We start from the raw sequence: 24,698 nt of genomic DNA on the forward strand, positions 1-24,698 counted from the left end.
CTGACTTTGACACCAATACAATTTTTTATTATGGACCCTAAAGCTACATATATTGAACACTTTGAAATGGAGCACCTCACCACAATTAGAGTATTTAAATTGCATCAAATGTGGCAATTAATGTGAATTGTTTTTCCAGCTTGCCAGCTCGATGACGGAAGACGGCATTTGTGTTTTTGTCTTCATTCCTACTCCATTTAGAATCCTGTTCAAGCACTGGCAACTTGCGAGCAGTTCTAAATTCTGTAATGGGCTGGCAAGATTGTTTTGACCTATGTACACTAATTTCTGTGCTGCCTCGCTTGGGTTCAAATCCTGCCTCAGCTATAAACCTTCATCCTGGTGTTTCACAGGCAGGGTGAGGCATCAATGTGTGCGCCATCCCACTGATGGACATTAAGCCGGTGTCCTGTCTGCGAGCATTAGCTGGTGGACGTTAAATATCTTACTATGTCTTTCATGTATTTCCTGAGTAGGCGAGCTCTGGCCGACATCCTGGCTGAATTACAAACTTCTGTCACCTTTGTTGGCTGTTAAATAAACAGAAGAAAATATATTAAATGAGAACGGAACTCACTAGAATGCATACATCTGCCAGGCTGAACAGTTTACGTTTGTATCCCACTGATAGACCGGATCTACATCCCGCTTTGAGCCAAAATCTAATCAGCTTATTCTTTTCACCTACCCAACTCATCTACCGTGTTTTGTCATAATCCGTACACAACCTTTTGAAATGTCATGCTACTGTATGTATCATTTTTGGCTCCATCTCTCAATGGTGAAGAATCACTTAAAATTCCCGGATCCAAATCCGGATCTTCACCAAAATCTAATCAATTCTTCCTTGTCAATCAACCAAACCTGTCCACCAAGTTTTGCCCGAATCCGTTCATAACGGTTTCAGATAACCTGCTCACAAACAAAAAACAAAGCAAGACAAATAAACTGACAGACACACAGGGGTGAACACAAAACCTCTGTCTACCTTGGGTGGTGGAGGTAAAAATATTGTTTTTCAAAGGTTGACGTTGCTCAGCATATTGAGTCGTTTGAGTACGTTTTGAACAACACTAAAAAATTCAGAAAATATATCCTTGAATCTAAACCTTCAATTTAGAGTTTTCAGTTTATGCAGTATAAATATACCTGTAAATGTGTGTTGTAGAATTTCATTATGAAAAGGAAAAACAAAGGAAAAGGAGTAAAACTGAAACTAAAGTGCCAACTTAAAGCTATGTTTTGATAAGTCGGAACAATTTCCATTTTGACAAGCAGGAGCTTTCATTTTGATGTTCCTGAAAGCCAAAGTGGAATTCCTATCATTTTAAACATGCGTGGAATGCAATATGTAGTTGATTTCAAGTTTGGAGATATGTTTTTGTGTTCCGATGTCGTCAACTTCTCATACAACCAGGTCGAAGGTTTTCATTATGTTAATGGTCACAATTAATCAATAACAAGTTTGCAGCCTTGGGAGACCGATAAATATTTTAATATTTACTGTTGGAAGTTAAACGACTGACAGCATACTGTACATTCTGTGATTTGCTCATCGTGCTTTTCATCTTGTATCAGATTATATGCCCCACTCCATTTAAAAATAGTATACGATTATATATATATATATATATATATATATATATATATATATATATATATATATATATATATATGTATATATGTATATATATATATATATATATATATATATATATATATATATATATATATATATATATATATATATATATATATATATATATATATATATATATATTCGCTTGTTGAGAACACAGTGCCGAAAGAGAAATGAAAATATGATGTTTCTCTCCAAGTCCCACAGGGGCCTGCTGTTGAGGATTATGCATGGTGGATTTTCCATAGATTATTTCTTCGCACTGACGAGCACTTTTCCCTTCCAAAGCTCGCTTGATTTTAACGGATTGGGTGAACCTTTCGTTTTTAGACCAGGCGGTAAGATTCCATTTTTCAACCTTCTCACGACTGTGGCCATAAAGGAAAGATGGAAAGATTTTGAGAGAACTTTTGTCATACATCGAACGACTTGATGTGTAAGAATAGGAGCAGGGTGGGAATTGGGTGAGGGAAGAGGGGTGGGCTATAGATGGTAGAAATTCCAACATTTTTGCATACATCATATATAAACTGCTCCTTATGAGAAGAAAAAACATCGCGTGCTTGCTGAATACTTTTCATCGCAATTATGATTAAGCGATACGTGATGAGGATTTACGGGAAACTCAATGGTCCTCAGATTGAAACAACTTGAAGGAAGCCAGAAAATCTATTGAAATGCTTTCTTCGCCAGTTTCTTTCTCGTGTCAATTCCAGTCGGTTGAGCAGACGTGTTTTGGCAACAAAGTTGCTTGCTTATGTTGAATAACAAACTGTGCAAACTGGGTTAAAAAAAAAATAGTCATCTCAAAAACGATGACGCCACTAATTCCCTTGTTTTAACCAACCGATACCCTGTTTTGGTAAATATGTTCAGCACATAGTCTTCATAAATGTAGCACTGACACCCTGGTCAAATTATATTGCCACTTTAAGAAAAACACCTTGCCGAGCCAGCCAATTTCTGATGGACTTGGGCAAAAACTTTCCCCGATCGACCCCACAAGAATGTAGGAATAATTGGGGGTGTTATAGGAGTAGTGGTTATCGTAGGAGTAGTAGTAGCAGCAGTAAAAGATAGTCATTATATGTGTGTAATCTTGTTCATAAAAGAGCTGTTTGCAATACTCTGAGACACACCAATATATTTATTTATTTCTCAATGTGTAAATATATAATTCGTTATACCTCTACTGGTGCATTCTTGGAGTATAATTGTGAGTACTTCGTTCATATAACGTTTTGAACATCATGCGTCTTTATTCAAATGACAGATGATTGTGTGTGCGATTTGTGCTGCATGCACTGAGAAATTAATATATTATTACCTCCGCCACTGAAGATGGATGGAGGTTATGTTTTCACATCAGTTTGTCTGTAAGCAGGATTTCACAAAAGGTTATTGATGGATTTAGATGGAACTTGGTGGACAGATTGTGTGTGTGATAATGTCAAATTGATTCGATTTTGGTGAAGATCCAGATGCGGATGCAGGAATGTTTTTTTTTTTTTTCGAAGTGATTATTCACCATTGAGAGATAGCACCAAAAACGATGTATAGCATGATATTTCCATAAGTTGTGGACGAGTTATGACGAAAGTTGGTGGACGAGTTGTTTTGGTGACAAGAACAAGCCGATTCGATTTTGGAGGTCCGGATCCAGATCCGACCTTTCAGTGGGATACAAAACATAAACTGTTCAGCCTGGTGGAGACATGCGCCCTTCCAAGTGCCGTTCTAGTTACCTCTGCCACCAAAGATGGAAGGAGATTATGTGTTCCATCCTGTCTGTATGTTTGTTTGTTTGTTTGTTTGTGTGCAGGATATCTCAAAAGGTTGTGGATGGATTCAAATGAAATTTGATGGGCAGCTTGGGTGTGTGACAAGGACGAAGTTATTAGATTTGGATAAAGATCCGGATCTGAATCCAACTACGAGAAATTTTTAAGTGATTCTTCACCATCGAGAGATTTGTGCTAAACCGATATATAGCATGATATCTCAAAAAGTTGCGCATGGATTCATACGAAACTTGATGGACAGTTTGGGTGTGTGACAAGGGCGAAGTGATTCTATTTTGGTGAACATCTGAATCTGGATCCCGATACGAGAATTATTTAATTTTTAAAGTGATTCTTCACCATTGAGAGATCTCCGGCCAAAAACGATACATTTATTAGGCCTGATATGTTCTGTTGGATAAGGCATTGCACGGCGTAGGTATGCGCTCGACCGAGTGCCCTTCGAGTTCTTTATGTTCTCATCTGAATATTTGCCACATGATTCTGAGACCCCAGGTTTAAATCCCAAAAACTGTACGTGATTTTTAGTCGATCATCTCCTCATGTGCTTGTAATTATATTTATCATGACATTCTTGTCCTGCATGTTACATCTATGTACAGGCTCCTCTCCAGGCTTTGTATCAATGTAGAAAAATGTGCGTTTTGATATTTAAAAATTTTTGTCCAGCTGATGATCATTTTGGACCCACGTGAATTTAAGTAAATGATTTTCACATGAATAATTGTGAAAGCCTGAGAGAAAAACAGACCGGTTGCCATGAGGTCGTTAAAAAAGGTGACACATGGCCAAACTGGAAAGTTTTCAAAGAAAATGTATTTTTTTTCTTTTAATCCCACACTAAATGAAGTATTGTTGCACTAAGGGATGTACAACACGTTTCGGTGGAATGCTGGGGGCCTAGATGAGTCTCTACATGAAACACAAATTGTACGAGCTTTTACTGACTTAAATCAACATGTAGTAGTAGTAGCAGATATTAGGGGGGGGGGGCATATAAATAATTATTACATATTTCGGGATATAAAATAAGGGGGTCAGGAAATTAAAAATTAAAAGGGAGAAATAAATCGGGAGAGGTTAAACATTTATGTGAGGTGATGAAATAATCATTGTGTCGGTCATTTGGACGTGATCCTGTACAGGTGATATGTACATCACCATTTAGGTAACAACAAAACCTTTAAATAAACTGGTGTGCAGATGATTCTGAAGCATCCCTGTAAGTGCAGCCATTTGTTGAAGTTATTTATTGGGGGTGATTGTGGCAAAGCACACAAACATGAATTATTTTCTGAGACTGGCACCGCTTGTTCATTTTGTGGCCATTTCCCTCCAGGTGTGTGTGTGAAGCTTGCCAAAAGCAGGCTTGCCCGACGATGGCCGTGCCCTCTGGGGTGGTCACGTATCCTGGCGCGGGGGAGAAAGTGGACAGGGCACATTGCGAAGTGCGCTGTAAAGCCGGTCACGTCGTAAGCCTTGATGGACATGCGAGAAATGCACAGGTAAGTTTGGCTGCTCAAGGTGTGCAAATCGTGTTGATTACCTGCACTTCACAGAGCGGTGCTACGAATGTGCTTAGCGCAGTTTAATTGCACCAGGAAGCAACCAACTGCATGGTAATTTCGCCACGCGGAAGCTCCCAACACCATATTGTCTGCTCCAAAGCGTGACCCCAAAGTTTGCCGAAGGGTTTTACTCTCCACCATAAAACTAACTTGAATGACCAACAATGAACTCCCATTCAAAATCACTCCATAAAATGAGCTTTCACAAGAGGGACTGGAAGTCTGTCATTTCAAGAGCTGTAAAAGCTCCATCAATTTGGTCCAGCTTTCAGATACCTTTGTAATTGCTCCTCGTAAAACATGGAAATGACTTGCAATGAAGAAGCAAAACAGCCTCAAAATGAAGCTGATGCCACTGACCGCTCGAACATACTTCATGGTATGAAGAGAGTTACCAAAACACTGACAAACATTTGTGATGCAAGCACGTTTGCCGTGACCCAGAGAACGTTTTACGGGGAAGCGGTGGAACATTCCACGGCACGAGGGAAGGGTTTAGTACTTGCGGGATGTCACACGTCTTATTATAGTGGCTTAACCAGCGGATGAATCATTTTTTCTCATTTCTCCTTCAACACAACATATTCAGATCTTCCAGAGCCTTTGCTTTCCAAATTATGACTCAAGCATTGGCTAAGCAATGAACAATGCTGGATTCAGGTTCAGGAATCTATTGGCAGTTTTGTGCTTGGCTTTCTCCAGCCTTCATTGATACCTGGTGGAGTTGCTTAGAAGAACCCTCTTGAGACCTTAGTGACGTCAATGGCAGGAATTAATGAATAGCATTTCACTTCTTTGCTCATGAGCCAAAAAGCTTTCTGAAATAAATGCTTTCTTAACTGCCTGTTTGCCATCAGTTGCCTTCAACACCCTGCAAATATTGTTTTGCTGCCTTGTTTTTGAGTGGAGAAGGCGAGGCAATGGCTTTTGGTTTTATATTTTTCACTTTATTGCTTCGAACTTCAAATCGTCCTTAGTTTTTCAGCGTCTCTGTAATAATTATCATTGCATGTCCAGTAGGCCGGTACCCTGACCAAGTTCTAATATATTGCCCCGATCTATCTCGAGGGCTCTGCATTACCGGCAAAAGCATGCTTCATTGATGATGCAACCAGCAGACATATTTTGTAGCTGCATCCTGGTCGACTTATAAGACCGTATTGGTTGTAAAAGAAGAGCAAGTTTTCATAATTTGAGTCACGCGTGTATTTCCACGTGGCAGAGATACGTGCACCTGTCGTGCCACAATGGAAACTGGGAGCATGCGGTGGCATGCATACCCATCGATTGTGGGACCCCTGCATCATTCCTCGTCTATTATGCCGAGTTCACCTGCACCAACGGCACTACCTTTGGCCAACAGTGCACTTTTCACTGTTTGTCTCCAGCTCAGCAGCAAGGTAAGAATCATGTCCTGATGTCTCTCTTGTAAATTTAGGACACAGCCACGCAGCAAATGTTGTGCAGCCACGTTTTGTACTAAATGCAAACTTTTAAGGTTCCTGTCGAAGACCTCGTGAATGAATGCTGTCTGGTGCAGAACTAGCCGGAGTGCTGCATCGTGATGATTGCAGTATCTTGTAGAGGACATTTACTTTGTCGTGCCATCTATAATCACATGGAACTGATGCTTCACAGGCAGGACATTGCATCAGTATGCCATCAATTTGGAGGGGACAAAAGCTGACTGTGCCATCTGCTGGCACTCTCTTGTGGACTATAAAGGTTGCATGCTGTTTATTTCAAAAAGATTATGACATTGCATATCGGTGTCCTCCCTTTAACTGTGATGGCACCGTCTTGGCGGTGCAGCTGTGCCCCAGTGCCAACGACACCAGAAAACTCTCAACGCTTCAATAGGCGATTTGCTCTGCAGTCATGTGGACATGAAAGATCGACCTTACAAACCACACCAGCATCTTCTAGATATGTTTGAAAAAAAAAATTAAGTAGATCTTTGATAAATTCAGAAAATACGAGTACACAACATCGGTGTTACATGCCAAACAACATCCTTCGGAACGTACATTTCCTCGTATATATTCCATAAATTTTCTGATTTTTCTGGTACAGGGATGAGAAAAGTAAGAAAAAAAACAAGAAGTGATTTGGCCCTGTTTGAGTCGAAGCTGAAATGCAGCCATACTTCATCTGCTTTACATTACCTAGGCCTCCCCGCATGCCTTGTGGACGTGTGTGGCTGAAAAATGCTTTACCTTCCACACGCAAAGTAGAAATAGCCTCAGAGTGGCCCAATATTTAATGCAAGCTCACAAAGAGGCCACAGTCCTGAAAACAAAAGCAACATGCTTTGTGAGTAAAAATGCCTTTTCTTTCATCAGAATACCGTATCATACAAGGATGCACTGGACCCAAGTAACAAAGGGCCACTGTACAATAATCACATCAAAAGCATGGATAATGCATAAAAAGGCAGTGGCTCTGTTAGCCAAGACAGAGAGACAAACTACATAAGGTGTACACAGAACTTGAGGCTGAAAATTGATAAGACGGTGTTTTGAAACGGTGCACTTCCCCTCTCGTTGATTCTGTTGTTGCGTACTGAAACTTCATTTGCACTTGAATTCTCTACACTGCATATGTACCTGCTGGAAGGTACTCAGAGTATTTTGTTTATCAAGCCTTGTTTGGGTTCGTTGTATGAATGGACAGTACAATCATTGCAATAAAAAAGTGCCCCACGGGCTCTAGGTTCAATGCTCTCCACACGTTAGCAGGCGGCCTGTGAGCAATGGTCCGACACGCAGTCACCGTGGTGTCGAGTTCCTGTGAAAGAAAGGTAAGTACTGACTGCATTCAGCTGCTCAGGTCACGAAAGGTATTTCTTTTTGAGGGTTTTCCCAAGCGAGCCTTGCAGCTACAACTAGGGTCTTCCAGCCTTCCACTTGAAACTGGAGCAGGAGATGCGACAAGAGAAGGAGGTGGTTGGACGGTGAGAGATGCTGGAGAGGAGGAATTAGGAGTTTAAACCCAACGAGACGATGTAGAAACCCCCAAAAAATGAGGAAAATGCAGAGGACGGAAAAATAAATGGAGGAAAGAAAGCAGGATAAGGAAAGCAATTGCAATGAGGAGGTAGGGGAGCAGGATATAGGGATCAGGGACATGAATCAGAGGGAAACAGGAAAACAAAGAGTAAGAGAGATAAATATCCATGGATGTCGGAGGCAGCTCAGGTTCTTGCTGTGTAATTTGCTGTGTTGCTTTTTCAGTGTGTCCATTTATTCCCAAAGTATTTGGTTTCCCTTTGCTTGTTGCAAGTTTATTGGATTACAGGAATTTGCATTGCTTTCATACAACTTTCATGCAATTTGCATTTCAACAATGTTCCAGTTCAAACGGCACATAATTGCAAGTAATTAACAACGATTTGACATCCAATCATAATGTTTTTAAATGAATTAATATTTTCAACTTATCTGGTTATGGTCTTTTCTTTCTGCCCCCACATTCCTTGTATAGGTCAAGGGGTTGTTATTTCAAACCACTGAGGACAGAAACCAGTCTCTAAGCTGGTTTAAGACACTGGCTAAGGAATCCTTAGATAGTTTTGAATTTTCTTTGAAAAGTAATGAATATTATTTAAAGTTATTGACCAAAAGTTATCACCTCGGTTGTTGTTTGGCTTAACTTTACCTATAACCCCCAGGAGCCAACACTGACATTGTATGCAAGGCTGATGGGCTGTGGTCATTGCCAGAAGCATTTTGCCACCTGTCGTGCCCTGCGCCCCCGGCTATGCCCCATGCCATAATACGTACACAACGGTGCCAGAACGATGGCCAAAGGGTCGGTGCAGCATGCAAATACCGCTGTCTTCCTGGATACTACATCCCAAGCACAAGGCGCAAGTGGGTCATTATTTAACACAGGCTGACATTCTCATCACCTTCCTTAATCATCACCTCTTGTTATCCCTCACATCATTTCCTCCATGTTACTGCAGTCTTAATGAGCCTGCAGTGAGATTGATTTCTTCATTTGGAGCGCAAATTATATTTGTGGCAAGTTGGAGAACAATATGTCCTTTTGTGTAAACATGGATATGATATTGGATAAGTGCGAGCAGACTCTTTTTTTTTTAACCAAAGAATAATAGCAAAAGTGCTTAATCACGGGAAGGGAATGCCATAAGGTTCGAGTTTGTGGCACATCAGTGGTGGCCTGGCCATCACTATACCTGGGAAAATCGCTCAAGCTTTCAAAGAACAGGCCATTAAAGGTGATCCAGCTGCCTCTAAAACACAGTGGCCAGACCGTTGTGTGAATGGCCAGTGAGACGGTAATATGTATGTAATGGTGAATGTAAAGCCGAACAGAGAGAACGGGCCAAATGGCTATGGTTACTGGAAGAAGGAGTTACACGTTCCAGATGCTTATTGGAGCAAGAGTGAGTAGGTTTGGGGGGCAGCAATGCCATGCAAAACAGCAGTTCATCTTAGACACACAACATTGATTGGTAGGAAACATTTGACATCGTGAGATATTTTTTTTAAAGGAATACCTTCACTGATTCTCTACCCAAAGGAAGCTTCTATGCTGCGAAAGCAATCTCAGGGCAAGGATTTCACTGTGTGGTTTGACTTTACCTTCCCGGGACTGGTAGGCGAAGAATTTGGAATTTGGTTGTGGTGCTAGTGAAAACTCAACTTCATATTGTAGTTCATGTCGCGACTTCATATTGCTTCCCTTTCCAATGGGGTTTTCATCCTTGGGCAAAATCCATGTAAAGGTGTATATCCGTTTTAAGATAGTTAATCGTGAAGTTTTTCCTGGCCGCACCTAATAACATAAGTAATGAGAAGGGCACTCAATCGAGCGCACACCTCCGCCACGTAATGCCTGATCCACGAGAACATATCAGGCCCAATACTTTTTTGAAATATCATGCTATACAGTACTATATCGTTTTGGCCCGATCTCTCAACGGTGAAGAATCACTTTGAAAATTAAAGAATTCTTGTATCCAGATCCGGATTTGGATCTTCACCAAAATCGAAACAATTCATCCTCGCTACACACCCAACATGTCCACCAAGTTTCGTCTGAATCTGTCAGCAACTTTTTGAGATATCGTGCTTTACAACATTTTTAGCCCTGTAATCTCAATGGTGAAGAATCAGTTTAACAAATTGTAGTAGTCGGATCAGGTCCGAGATCTTCACACCAAGTTTAATCCGAACCCGTCCACACCTTTTTGAAATCTGACGCTATATATCATTTTTGGCCCTATCTCTCAATACTGAAGAATCACTTTAAGAATTCTAGTAGTCTGATCTAGGTCCAGATCTTCATCAAAATCTAATCAGATTGTCCTTGTCACACACCTGGATTTCATCTGGATCCGTCCACAACTTTTTCCCAGATATCCTGCACACAAACAAACAGACAGAAAAGGGTGAAAACAAAACCTCCTTCACGTTCAGTGGCAGAGGTAATAACAACCATCATGATTATAGCAAAATATTAATGTTATTACAAAACATTATTCAGACTAATAATACCCCTCCCCCCCTTCCCCCAAGGGGTTTTTCCTCCTTGGCCAAAAGCCATGATGACCTGTATAAATAGCCCCTTATCATGGCGTTTCGTGGGGCACCAAACTGGATGTAAAAAAAATTATAAACCACAAACACCTATTTATGACCTTTGTATACAGTTGCCGCTGCTCTTTAATACTAAACTGAAAGAAATTTGGAGGAATCTCAACATCCTTGAGGCATTCTATGCTTATCATGTGATATACTGTAATCTATACACCTCAGAGAGGATAACAAGATGACCCTTCCTGTCATTCCCGCAGGAAGTGGACGTGTGTGTGTGTGTGTGTGTGTGTGTGTGTGTGTGTGTGTGTGTGTGTGTGTGTGTGTGTGTGTGTGTGTGTGTGTGTATGTGTGTATATATATATATGTATATATATATATATATATATATATATATATATATATATATATATATATATATATATATATATATATATATATTTCATCACTGATGAGTTGCCAACAAGTGGCATTTAGTGCAGAAATGGATGAGTGGGCAGGAACACAGTGTATAAAACTCACACACGATGAATGACTAACCAAACAGTGTGGACAGAGATTGCATTTGGTGTGGCAATGAAATGCTGTGCTTAAAAAAACAAACAAAAAAACATGACGTTACTTTAAGTATCTCTCGTAAACTGAACCAACAAAATAGAGAGAAGGAACATCATATATGGATGACCACCAAGAACAGGACCTTGGACATGGCAGTTAAAGTAGCCTTGGAAATTCCCTCTAAAGAGAGAAATCAGACCCTTGTGCTATCATCACAAAACATTGAAGTGATGCGATAGCTTTGGACAAAGCGAACATTTCACCTTGAGTTTTCCAGTTGACGTAAAAGAATGTATTCACAGTGAGAAAACCCACTGACAAAAGTTTGCTGCATTCTCCTTGACTTTGTTGCTTTTTTCAAAGATTGTTGTTTCTTCCTGATTTTTTGTTTTTTTTTTAATGGAAGACTAAACATTAAATGGGTAATCAGTTGAAGGGAGAGATATGTTTCATTGCTCACCTTTTCTTTCCACAGGGTGTTTAAGATCAAGTGCATGGAGGACGGGATGTGGGAGGCCGGTGGCTGCGAGCCCGTCCAATGCCCGCCTTTACCTGCCGTGCTGCACGGGTCGTATACCTGCACACGTGATTTCAACTTTGGCTCGCGCTGCCACGTGAACTGTCCTGCTCATGTGAGTAAGCTGGCCGCAGCACTTGGAGCTGCTTCAACGCTTTTGGAGCTTTTCGGTGTGTACTGATAAACATGTCAGCTCATCGGCTGCTTCATAATAAATATTGACACAATTGATATTATCATAATTTACACAAATGACTAAAAGCAATGATGTGTTTCTCAGTTTGTCATACTTAAATATGTAATTTAGGGTCTGTCTGCGATCCATTCGGCCTTTACTTATCCAATCTCAACCAAACTTTATGGGAAGACTAAGGGTCACACGATGGAGGTTATGGCAACTACATTTGCTCCCTCCTCCCAAGGGGGTTTTCTGCCTTGGGTGAAATCTGTGTTGAGGTGAATGTACGTGTTAAGACGGCGAATCATAGCGTTTATCTAACGCCGCTTCTAATAACAAAGTAACAACAACACAAATGATAATAGCATAAGATTAATGTGATTATAAAACTATTAAGACATATCCCGCCTCCCCAAGTGTTTTTTTCCTCCTTGGACAAACGCCATGTTAACCTGTATAAATAGCTTATCGTGGCATTTTGTGGGGCATCCTCACCAGAGGTGAAAATATTATAAACCACAAGCATGTGTGATTACCTTTTTAAATAGTCACTACTGCTGTTTAACGATAAATTCAAAGGGAGAAACCCGATTTTCTTGAGGCGTCATATGCTTTCCACGTCCCCCAAAGACTGACGGACTCGATCCGAGATCGACTGTAATCTTTATACCCCAGAAAGGATAACAACATGACCTTTCCTGACACCCCGTGGGAAGCGAGCGTATTGGTTGATAAAATACAGAATGCCATATGTACATCAAAACATCCACGTGTAATTGAAGCCCAATATAGACTTGACAAGAAGAATGACGTTACTCTAAGTATCTTTAAGTATAAAATAACAACATTACAGAGATGCATCGTCATGTATCTACCAGTCGACCTCATGAAGTTTAACTCCACTTCAGACAATTCAACTTAATTTATCAAGCAACTGTAACTAATTATGATGACCGACGTTTAAAAGTTGTGCATTGAATGTTTTACAAGTAGCTGATGAGAACAATTCATGGTGTCCATAAAGCCCTTGTGCCAATTTGAACTTTTATCACTTTTTGATGCACACATGGTAGAAGCAAACTACAAGTGGTGCATGGAATCATAATTCATCAACTTTATACCCCATACAGTTCAAACTTTTAGGCTTCAACATAACTACCATTTTTCATCATACATCATTCAATCCGATTTTCCAACTTGTTGAAAACATTCTCAAGTTGCTGCTGAGTAATTTCTTGAATTGCATTTATGATCATAGCTGTAAGTTCATCCAAAGAATGTGGTTTTGATTCGTAAACAACAGTTTTACATAGCCCCATAAAACGAATTCAATGGGGACAGGTCAGGCGAACGAGGTGGCCAAGCAATTGGTCCACGTCTCCTGAACCACTGAGCCAGGAAGACGTCATTCAAGAACCGTCGCACATTTGAAGCATGGTGGCAGGGAGCCGAGTGTTGCTGGTGAAGGCGACATGTGAACGATGTAATTGTCATAGTTCAGGATGAAGAAATTCCACAACATTACTGAGCTATGTTCACCATTCACTTATTCCAAAAAAGAAAGGACCAATGCTACGTGAATCCCATAGAGAGCACCAGACAGATTTTTGGTGAGTCCCTTTTATGTTGCAAGACTTGCAAGGTTTTTCTGTACCCAAATGTGCTAATTTTTGGTGCTTGACTTTCCCACTGTGATGTAGAACTTGCCTCATCAGAAAATATCAACTCGTTAAGAAACCCAGTGGAATTGTGGATCCAACAACAGCAATAACAAGAGGAGGTGTATCCTCTCCTGCCTCTCATTCCTCCCATCATCGATTGTTTGTCCAAGTCTCTCTCTCTCTCTCTCTCTCTCTCTCTCTCTCTCTCTCTCTCTCTCTCTCTCTCTCTCTCTCTCTCTCTCTCTCTCTCTCTCTCTCTCTCTCTCTCTCTCTCTCTCTCTCTCTCTCTCTCTCTCTCTCTCTCTCTCTCTCTCTCTCTCTCTCTCTCTCTCTCTCTCTGTATCTCTCTCTCTCTCTCTCTCTCTCTCTCTCTCTCTCTCTCTCTCTCTCTCTCTCTCTCTCTCTCTCTCTCTCTCTCTCTTTTTTCTCTCTCTTTTTTTCTCTCTCTTTTTTTCTCTCTCTTTTTTCTCTCTCTTTTTTCTCTCTCTTTTTTTCTCTCTCTTTTTTCTCTCTCTTTTCTCTCTCTCTTTTTCTCTCTCTCTTTTCTCTCTCTTTTTCTCTCTCTCTTTTTCTCTCTCTCTCTCTCTTTTTCTCTCTCTCTCTCTCTCTCTCTCTCTCTCTCTCTCTCTCTCTCTCTCTCTCTCTCTTTTTCTCTCTCTCTTTTTCTCTCTCTCTTTTTTCTCTCTCTCTTTTTCTCTCTCTCTTTTTCTCTCTCTTTTTTCTCTCTCTCTTTTTCTCTCTCTCTTTTTCTCTCTCTCTTTTTCTCTCTCTTTTTTCTCTCTCTCTTTTTTCTCTCTCTCTTTTTTCTCTCTCTCTTTTTCTCTCTTTCTCTCTCTCTTTCCCCCCTTTTTCTGCTCTTGCTTTTAGTCTGTTGCGTCTTATCCATTCAGTGTTCTCGCTTTCCCACGATCCTTGAATTTGTTTCCAAGAAAACCCGAAAAAACCCATTAATAATAACATTAGCATTAATTGTGCTTTCATATTCCATTTTCAGTTTGTTTCATGGACTCCTATAGAGAAGGGCTGGAACCTCCCATGCTTGGGGTTTGTAACTTGAGTCTGAAGGATTAACTTGAGTCCGGGGCTAAAATGACTTCTAGAAGGGCCAGAGACACTATCTCGGGATCCATATAGGGGTTTTTCAGGACGGCGAGTTCAATAGTGTCATTTTCAACACCACCTGAGGTCATCTTCAAGGTCAAAAGGTCATATTTCAAGGTCAAATTACTGAATGTTGGTATTTTTGCCCGTTTTTGTGTCTAACTCATAAACGGTGAGAGATGGCTGATTGTAATAAGATGCAAGTGTGTAGAGCTGTCAAACTTTGATATTTATTGTCATATATCATATTACATAAACATTATATGCATGTCACAACACTATGCCTATTACAACTATGTCTATGTCTATCATATATGTCTATAGTTGGAGAGCTTTTCTTGCCTCCTGAGGCATCCCAAAGCTTTTTCTTTGTCACTTACATTGAGGACATGAGCTTTCAATAGAATGTTAGCTTAAGTAGTACATGCAGCATTACTATGAGCTAAAGGTGCATCTACAGAGGATAACAGCTCAGCAAAATGAAATTGGCAATGCATTTTAGTCTTGTCATACAAATTATAGGCATTATGTACAAAAAAGACAGTTGACATAGTTGGCACACTCAATCCACCTCTATTCAAATTATCTAGAAACTCAGATGACACCTCGTTACCATCTTCGTCATCAATGATCTCCTCCATACTAGTGCTATCGCCATATTTATGAACAAGGTGTCCGGCCAAATATACTACTTTATGCTTAAGGGCATCGTCAGACCCCAAGAGATCCTGAGTGTCTTGAGGAGTAATCTCGTCAATGAGATCACTTCGCTCATCTGGATTTATGGAAGTTGTACAGTTCTTGTCGCAATTAATCACACGAGAACGTAGTCAAAGTCTTTCTCTGCCAGAAGCAATTTGGCAGCATCCACATTATTACGTGTGGACACAGTGAAGGCTTCAGCAGTTTGCTGAATTAGCTTCATCTTACGACCACCACCTCCTTGCCCTGCGCAGGTAGATATAATTTGGCAGGCCTGCTCCAGCCTAGTGAAACTTGTACAGTCTGCTGTCCAAGGCTGTCTGGATTCGTCGCGCAGATGGATAGCTGAGAAATGGTCTTTCACGTTCATCATCTTGAACCAATCACTCATTATCTGGGTGAGGATGATTGTGCCTTCGCTGATGCCCAGTGAATCCTTGAAGATCTTTAAAGCAGCGACAGTCTTGTCATTGAACACTTGGCATACGAATGGTACGCTCTGGCATTGAAGGGGCTTGGGGAAAACAGCGGTGTGCATCAGCTTGGTTAAGCAAATTGGAGTAGCCCGGTCGATCTCATAAACCTTCTGAATATCACTCCAGTAAGCTTTGTACTCATTACCATCTACGACAAATGAGAGTGTCTTGCCATCAACAGTAATCCAGTTGTTGCGAACATTTTTGAAGATGCGCACGTAGTCGTACACTAAGAACATAGATTGCTCTTGAATTGACAGCACTTGGCAACTTCATGGTCCTCCAAGTTTTGAATAAACACTGCGGTTGGTATTGCAATTGTCACATATCATAGAAATCACAGTACCACCAGCACCAACTACAGCTGAGACAGCTTCGATAAGGAGTTCCTTCAGCTGATCGGCAGTTCATTTTTTGCAGGGCAAAATGCGTAGAATATAGCGTGGACCACCGAAATGGCAGGCAACTTCAACAGCCATTGCATGTGAAGCAAGCATTTCGTGTTCACCACCCGCTGCTGCATTTTGAGCATATTCTACAACACGCCCTCCAGAAAATCGCAATGTCTCGACCAGCTTTATCTCGTCAAACATTAAATTGACCAAACGCTGCTGTGGTTTAAGTTGGTCGAACAAGGTTTTGAGGTTGGAGTCCTGCTGACTACTAGCAAGCATCTGTTTTACCTTTTTTGTTGATGGTGGAATGATTAAGCCGGATCAACGAATCATTTTGTATGCACTGGGTGATATGTTGTGAAGCTGCATTGCGAAAATCATAGTATCAGTCTCAAATCGGCGACGATCAAGAGGTTTGAACAAAAGATGCAGCTGCGACAGAAGGAAGGTGAAATGAGGAAGGTCGTGAGCCTCATTCATCCAACAGAGCTGGCTTATTACACATTGAAGAATTTCCTTGCTTGTGCATTCATAGATGTTTACCTGGTCAGTTATGGATCTAATCTGGGACCATTTTGAGAGCAGGGTGTTCTTCTGCAAAGGAAAAAGTCGTTTGGGCACTCAATGCCATCTTTCTCAACTCTATTCAAGAATAGAAATCAAAAGGTGAGTGAACTTGTTGGAAATGAAAGAACTGCTTGACAGTTTGTCCAGTAGCATCAGTTCTTGATCGGTAAAGGTTTTCCTGGTCTTTTATGGCGTTAAAGCCAGGAAAATAGGAGCTGATTTTAGCACAGAAGTCGTCGAAATCTTGGATATTGTCTGCAGCCTCATCAGCTGCCTGCATCTTCTTAGCTCTTGATTCTGACATAGAAGATGATGTTGGGCGTGGGGCTGAGGTCAACTGCTTCAAAGCTGATTTCAGTACTCCAGGAAATATTGATGGGGGTTCTTTGGGTCGTTTGCCACCCCGAACTGACACCCAATCACAATTGAAATGTGTCTCACAAATATATATCTCATTTAAGCACCTCAAGCTTTCTTTCTCATTTGGCATTGCCAACATCCATCTCTCCCTCTCCTCAGGATCTTTTGGGAAGGATATGACCTTTACATAAGGCATCCCATCATAGTTTCCTCTACAACCAAAGCAGCTGCAACGACGTGGCATATTGTCACCAAAGCAGGAAACAACACAAAGATCCTGTGAGATCATCAGCTGGACAGTTTCTGAAAGAGAAACAAACAAAACATACATTAGTTAACGATGATAGAAATCAGCAAGTATGTGCAGGAGGTGCACAATGTCATGTTTTGTCATAGACTTAACAAAAGTTTTCCTCTATGAGTTTGACACAAAAACGGGCAAAAAATACCAAAATTCAGAATTTGACCTTGAAATATGACCTTTTGACCTTGAAGATGACCTCAGGTTGTGTTGAAAATGACAACATTGAACTCGCTGTCCTCAAAAACCCCTATATGGATCCCGAGATCGTGTCTCTAGCCCTTCTTGAAGTCATTTTAGCCCCGGACTCAAGTTAATCCTTCAGACTCAAGTTACAAACCCCGAGTTCATGAGGTTCCATTCCTTCTCTATTGGAGTCTATGGTTTGTTTCTATCTTGTGCACATCACAAGTTATAAAAGTTCAAAGTTGCACAACGACTTTATGGACACCTGTATTGTGTGGCATTTAAATTTCAAAACAGATGGTTTGATTTTTTTAAAATAATATAATTCTGAAAAGATCGTTCTACTTCTTCCTTGTGAATGACCCCAATTATTCCCACTTTGTGGGATCACTTGGGGTGAACGTTTCTGGCTCAAGTATTTCTATAACCGGCTGACCAGGCCTGAAGTTTGACTGGCAAGAATTGATAATGTGTTCAGGGTGCCGACGATGATTTGCCTCATCTTTGTGGTAAACACCGTGGGATATTTAACATCCACTGATCCCCCCCCCCCCCAATCCCCAAAGTGCTGACAGTCAGGTCCACCGGCTTAACGTTCATCCAAGTGACGGCACATATACTGATGCTTCATCCTACCTGCAAAACATGAGGATAGAGGTTTATAGCTGGGTCTTGGTGTGAACCCAGGTGAGACAGCTCAGAGGCAAGTGTGCATACATCGAGTTAGGCTATTCTGCTAGCCCTGTGAAAAAATAATTGGTGAAATCATGTCAGATGTGTACTGTTTCCCTTCCTGCCACACCACTGTGATGTCAACAATGTCTGCCGTGCAACTGTGACACAGTGGGATATTTAACGTCAACAGAGCTGTGAACGGTGAGTTCAGGTGTGCAGTACAATAAATCATATATGCTTAAAATGTTTCATTTGCATCCATTCCAATTGGATTCCAATTATTTCATCCATTCCAACTGAAGTGCCACTTCTTTACCAGTTGGGAGTGGGACGAGGTGAGAATTTTGGACCCTGTAGAACTTGTCAAAATCGAACGTAACCTGAGCTTGATGGCTTCTCTTTGTAAATTCATTTTGCACACGACTCAGTAGAATCAAAATACAATGTCACAAAATCGCACAAAGATTCCTGCTCTAATTTTGTTTTTCGTTCTGTGCACTTAATTTGCTTTCTGTCAATGTTCCACAAATCATTAATTTCCTTTTCTTTGATACTCTACAATCTTTGATAAAATCCATCATCTTTGGTTTTAAGTGTTTCATGCAACGTTATACGATGAGACGACTCTGAATTTCACTCTCGAATCTACAAACCGGATTATCATGATGTCTCATTTGCCCCTTCGTTGTCAAAACATTTCGACAAGGCACACACCACTTTACTTTGAGTCATTTGTCACAAAAGGTGATGAACGTTTAAATTCAATCTTTCGAGGGGATGAGCGAGTGAAGACCACAACAAGTTTCAAAAGCTGGGTATTTAAGAAATAGTTTTAGACATTACAACACATTGAAATGGTGTTTGCTTTCCCAACATGTATTTTGTATCAGTTCACATGCATGAGTTACTGGTTACAGTATTCACATTTTAAAAAGCATTTCGAATAGGGAAAAAAGAAAAGGAAGATGACAGTTGGCAGACATATGGATGGAAGTAAAGCAACAATGACACATATTTACAATAATTATTGTGATTTGTCACGACATATACACAATTTGTAGACAAAATTGTAAATCAACAGTTTACGGATAAGCTTTCCTGCCTCCACAATACCTCTAATCACAACAGTATATACTGCATACGATTGCAAATACATAAGTAACTATAACGGCACTCGGTAGAGTACATATCTCCATCAGGCTAAACAGGTTACGTCTTGTATCCCACTGATAGGCCAGATCTGAACCAAAATATAATTGGCTGGTTATTGTCACATATCCAACTCATCCACCAAGTTTTGTCTGAATCCGTCACAACTTTTCCAAATATCGTGCAAAATATTGTTTTTGGCCCGATCTCTCAATGGTGAAGAATTATTTATAAAAAAAATTTAATTCTTGTATCCGGATTCGGATCATCACCAAAATCGAATCAATTTGTCCTTGTCACACACACACACCACTATCCACCAAGTTTCATCTGTGCCCGTTCATAACTTTTTGAGATATCCTGCTCACAGACAAACAGAGGTGAAAACAAAACCTCCGTCTACCTTCGGTGGCAGATATAAAAAGGAGAATAGCAGCTAATTGTGGGATGTATGGATGGGGATGTTGGAACAATGACATATTTACAATCGTTGTGATATGTCATGCCATGCAGAAGGAATACAATTTGCCAACGAAATTGAACATACACAGTTTTAAGGCAGCATTGCAGCCTCCATGATACCTTGTCACAAAATTATATATATATATATATATATATATATATATATATATATATATATATATATATATATATATATATATATATATATATATATACTATTGCAAATGTATAAGTAAATGCATCGGAAAGTAAATAAATATAAACATGTGTGGTCTGGTTGCAAGTGTGTGAACAATGTATTATGGGTATAAAACCTCTGACAAAGCAACAAGCAAAATAATTTTCTAGGAGCTTTAACACTGAGGATCATAAAACAGCAACTGAGAGTCCTTGTATTTTTCAGAAGCACAGAAATATCGTATGCAAGAAAAGTGGACGATGGAGTGGGAGGCTCAAGATGTGCCCCAGTATCAAAGGGTCTTGCTCCGCTCCAACACCACAACTCATATTGGACTTTGACTGCCCCAATGGTTATGCAATTGGTTAGTAAATGCCTTTACATCCCAGCCTTCCTTACACACAAGCAGATGTGAAATTGTGAACAAATTTCCTTTGAGTGCTGCTACGAAACAAAGAAGTGTAAATTTGTGAGTTAAGAATCCAAACAGTGGGTTGACTCATGAACTGTAAATCAGTGCACATGCAATTAGAGAGCACTTGATGACTTTGTGATTACCATCGGTTTGGAAGTATGTGCTTGCTCCCTCCCTTGCATCCAGAAACCTGTGTGTGGATTTAAGCCTGTGGAACATCAAATAACTTGATTGACAGCAACTGTGTATGACCTCCTGGAAATTAATTGATATCAGCCAAAGGTTGACATTGGATAATCATTTTATATCGAGTTACCAGAAGGTGCGATGCTTTTTTTTTGACTCTCCCTCATACATAAGCAGCAGAATATGCCAAAAGGACAGAATGAGAAAATATTGACCACAATCAAAATGACATTTCTCTGCCATTGATGTGTGAGATGACAACTTGAAATGTGTATGTCATGTTAAAGACCATTTATATATGTGTATATATATTGAGTTGATCAAATTTAAAATTTGTGATATATATATATATATATATATATATATATATATATATATATATATATATATATATATATATATATATATATATATATATATATATATACTCATAAATATACAGACACACACATACAAAATGCTTTGCTGTATCAAATGCTTCCCAGAGTTCCTCCACAGCTATAAAGACATTGGCAAATAGTACACACATGAGAATCCTCATGCCACACACCCCCTCAGCTGCGGGACCGGTTTCATCGCTTACTACCGGACCGGACCAAAGCGCTTACCTTGTGTAGGCCTTCTTGGTTGCTTTAGGCAGCAGTTTTGACCAGATGAGCATGGTGTCAATTTATTTTTTATAATCCTCACCACCTGGGTTTACTTGATTCGGTGAGAGCTGTTTGGCTATTCCCTCCATTCCCAGGTGAGAGATGTGGGTGGGTCTTTAATATATATATATATATATATATATATATATATATATATATATGTATATATATATATATATATATATGTATATATATATATATATATATATATATATATATATATATATATGTATATATATATATATATATATATGTATATATATATATATATCTTCTTCTTCTTCTTTTGGCTCGCTCCCGTTAGGGGTCGCCACAGCGGATCAACCGCCTCCATTTCGCTCTATCCTCCACATCTTCCATTGACACTCCAACCACCCGCATGTCTGCCCTCACCGTATCCATGAACCTCTTCTTTGGCCTTCCTCTTCTCCTCCTGACTGGCGGCTCCATCTTCAACATCCTTCTCCAGATATACTCTGCTTCACTCCTGTGCACATGTCCAAACCATCTCAATCTTGCCTCTCTCACTTTGTCTCCAAACCGTCCTACCTGTGCTGTCCCTCTAATATACTCATTCCTTATGCTGTCCATCCTCGTCACTCCCAACGAGAATCGCAGCATCTTTTACTCTGCCACCTCCAGCTCCGCTTCCTGTCTTTTTGTTAGTGCCACCGCCTCCAAACCATACAACATAGCTGGTCTCACTACCGTCTTATATGCTTTCCCCTTCACTCTTGCAGCTACCCTTCTGTCACAAATCACTCCTGCAACTCTTCTCCACTCACTCCATCCTGCCTGCACTCTCTTTTTCACTTCTCTCCCACACTCTCCATTACTTTGGACAGTTGATCCCAAGTATTTAAACCCATCCACTTTCCCCTCCTCAACTCCTTGCAACTGCACTATACCACCACCCTCCCTCTCATTTACGCACATGTACTCCGTCTTACTCCGACTGACTATCATTCCCCTTCTCTCCAGTGCATACCTCCACCTCTCGAGGCTCGCCTCAGCCTGTTCCCTACTCTCCCTACAGATCATGATGTCATCCGCGAACATTATAGTCCATGGGGACTCCAGTCTGATCTCTTCTGTCAACCTGTCCATCACCATTGCAAACAGGAAAGGGCTCAGAGTCGATCCTTGGTGCAATCCCACTTTTACCTTAAACCGGTCCGTCATTCCTACCGCACACCTCACCCCTGTCACACTGTCCTCGTACATATCCTGCACGATCCTCACATACTTCTCCACCACTCCCGACTTCCTCATACAATGCCACAACTCCTCTCTTGGCACCCTATCATAAGTTTTCTCGAAATCCACAAACACACAATGTAACTCCTTCTGGCCTTCCCTATACTTCTCCATCAACAATCTCAAAGCAAACATCGCATCAGTGGTGCTCTTTCCTGGCATAAACCCATATTGCTGCTCACAGATCATCACCTCTCCTCTCAACCTAGCTTCCACTACTCTTTCCCACAACTTCATGGTGTGGCTTAACAACTTTATCCCTCTCTAATTTCCACAGCTCTGCACATCACCTTTATTCTTGAAAATCGGAACCAGTACACTTAATCTCCACTTCTCCGGCATCCTCTCACTTTCCAAGACTTTATTAAACAATCTGGTTAACAACCCCACTGCCATCTCTCCTAAGCACTTCCATGCCTCCACTGGTATACCATCTGGGCCAACCGCCTTTCCACTTTTCATCTTATTCATAGCAGTCCTCACTTCATCCTTACTGATCCACCCCACTTCCCGATTCACTATCTCCACCTCTTCCAACCTCCTCTCTCTCTCTCATTTTCTTCATTCATCAGCTCATCAAAGTACTCCATCCACCTTCTCAACACACTCTCCTCGCTCATCAGCACATTCCCATTTGCATCCTTTATCACCCTAACCTGCAGCACATCCTTCCCAGCTCAGTCCCTCTGTCTTGCCAATCGGTATAAATCCTTTTCCCCTTCTTTTGTATCCAACTTCTCATACAGCTCGTCATATGCCTTTTCCTTGGCCTTTGCCACCTCTCTTTTTGCCTTTCGCCGCCACTCCTTGTACTCCTGCCTACTTTCTTCATCTTTCTGACTATCCCACTTCCTTTTCACCAACCCCTTCTTCCTTATTCTTTCCTGTACTTCCTCATTCCACCACCAAGTCTCCTTATCTTCCTTTCTCTGTCCAGATATCACACCAAGTACCTTCCTAGCTATCTCCCTCACAACTTGTGCTGTCGTTGCCCAATCATCCCACCCATCTTTACCACCATCCAACGCCTGTCTCACCTCCTCCCTAAATTTCACGCAACAGTCTTCCTCCTTCAGTTTCCACCATCTGGTCCTTGGTTCAGCCCTCACTCTCTTCCTCAACCTCACCTCTAAAGTCATCCTCCAGACCACCAATCGATGCTGTTGAGCTACACTCTCCCCTGCCATCACCTTACAGTCACTAAACTCTTTCAGGTTGCATCTCCTGCTTAAGATGTAATCCACTTGTGTGCACTTTCCTTCACTCTTGTATGTCACCCTGTGTTCCTCCTTCTTCTTGAAATACGTATTTACCACTGCCATTTCCATTCTTTTTGCAAACTCTACCACCATTTGCCCATCCACATTTCTCTTGTTGAGACCGTACCTCCCCATCACCTCCTCATCCTCTTTATTCTCTTCCCCAACATGCCCATTGAAATCTGCTCCAATCACCACTCTTTCACCCTTGGATACACTCTCCACCACTTCATCTAACTCACTCCAGAAATCTTCTTTATACTCCATCTCACACCCCATATGTGGGGCATATGCACTGATGACATTCATCATCACCCCTTCACTTTCCAACTTCACACTCATCACTCGGTCCGACAGGCTCCTCACCTCCAATACCCTCTTGACATAATCTTCCTTCAGGATTACCCCGACACCATTTCTCCTCCCATCCACACCATGGTAGAACAGTTTGAAACCACCTCCAATGCTCCGAGCCTTACTCCCCATCCACTTGGTCTCTTGTACACACACACAGATATATATGTACACACGGATATATATATATATATATATATATATATATATATATATATATATATATATATATATATATATATATATATATATATATATATATATATATATATATATGTACTTGTAGTAAAGCCCAGCGTTGCTCGGGCTTCCTTGCAAATTTCCTGAATAGCTGTTAGGGTTAGGGTTAGTGTTAGGGTAGCTAACCCTAACCCTAACACTAACCCGAACCCAAACCCTAACCCTAACAGCTTGGCGTAGCGGAGGTAAACAGCGCCCGGGGCAAAGTGGTAATTTGCGTCCCCCGTAGACCTTAAACTTGAGTGGATTTAAATGGAAAATCCCATAACGGATATCGATTTATCGATTTTTTAGAATA

The 24,698-nt window shown here is 40.8% G+C and overlaps 1 protein-coding gene across 4 annotated transcripts in view; it reads left to right on the top strand.

Annotated features, from left to right (window-relative positions):
- LOC147027119 (pappalysin-2-like) overlaps nt 1-24,698 on the top strand; it is a 510,774-nt gene that overhangs the window by 269,183 nt on the left and 216,893 nt on the right. For all 4 annotated transcript variants that reach the window (XM_085883283.1, XM_085883284.1, XM_085883285.1 and 1 more), the window contains 5 exons: nt 4,781-4,946; nt 6,232-6,409; nt 8,680-8,881; nt 11,607-11,763; nt 20,265-20,403. In XM_085883283.1, coding sequence (XP_085739409.1) covers nt 4,781-4,946; nt 6,232-6,409; nt 8,680-8,881; nt 11,607-11,763; nt 20,265-20,403 — 842 coding nt within the window. The remainder of the gene's footprint in view (nt 1-4,780; nt 4,947-6,231; nt 6,410-8,679; nt 8,882-11,606; nt 11,764-20,264; nt 20,404-24,698) is intronic.

The sequence above is a fragment of the Eptatretus burgeri genome, chromosome 5, assembly GCF_056783735.1.
Source record: "Eptatretus burgeri isolate ZD-2024b chromosome 5, Ebu_testis_v1, whole genome shotgun sequence".
Taxonomy (NCBI): Eukaryota; Metazoa; Chordata; class Myxini; order Myxiniformes; family Myxinidae; genus Eptatretus; species Eptatretus burgeri.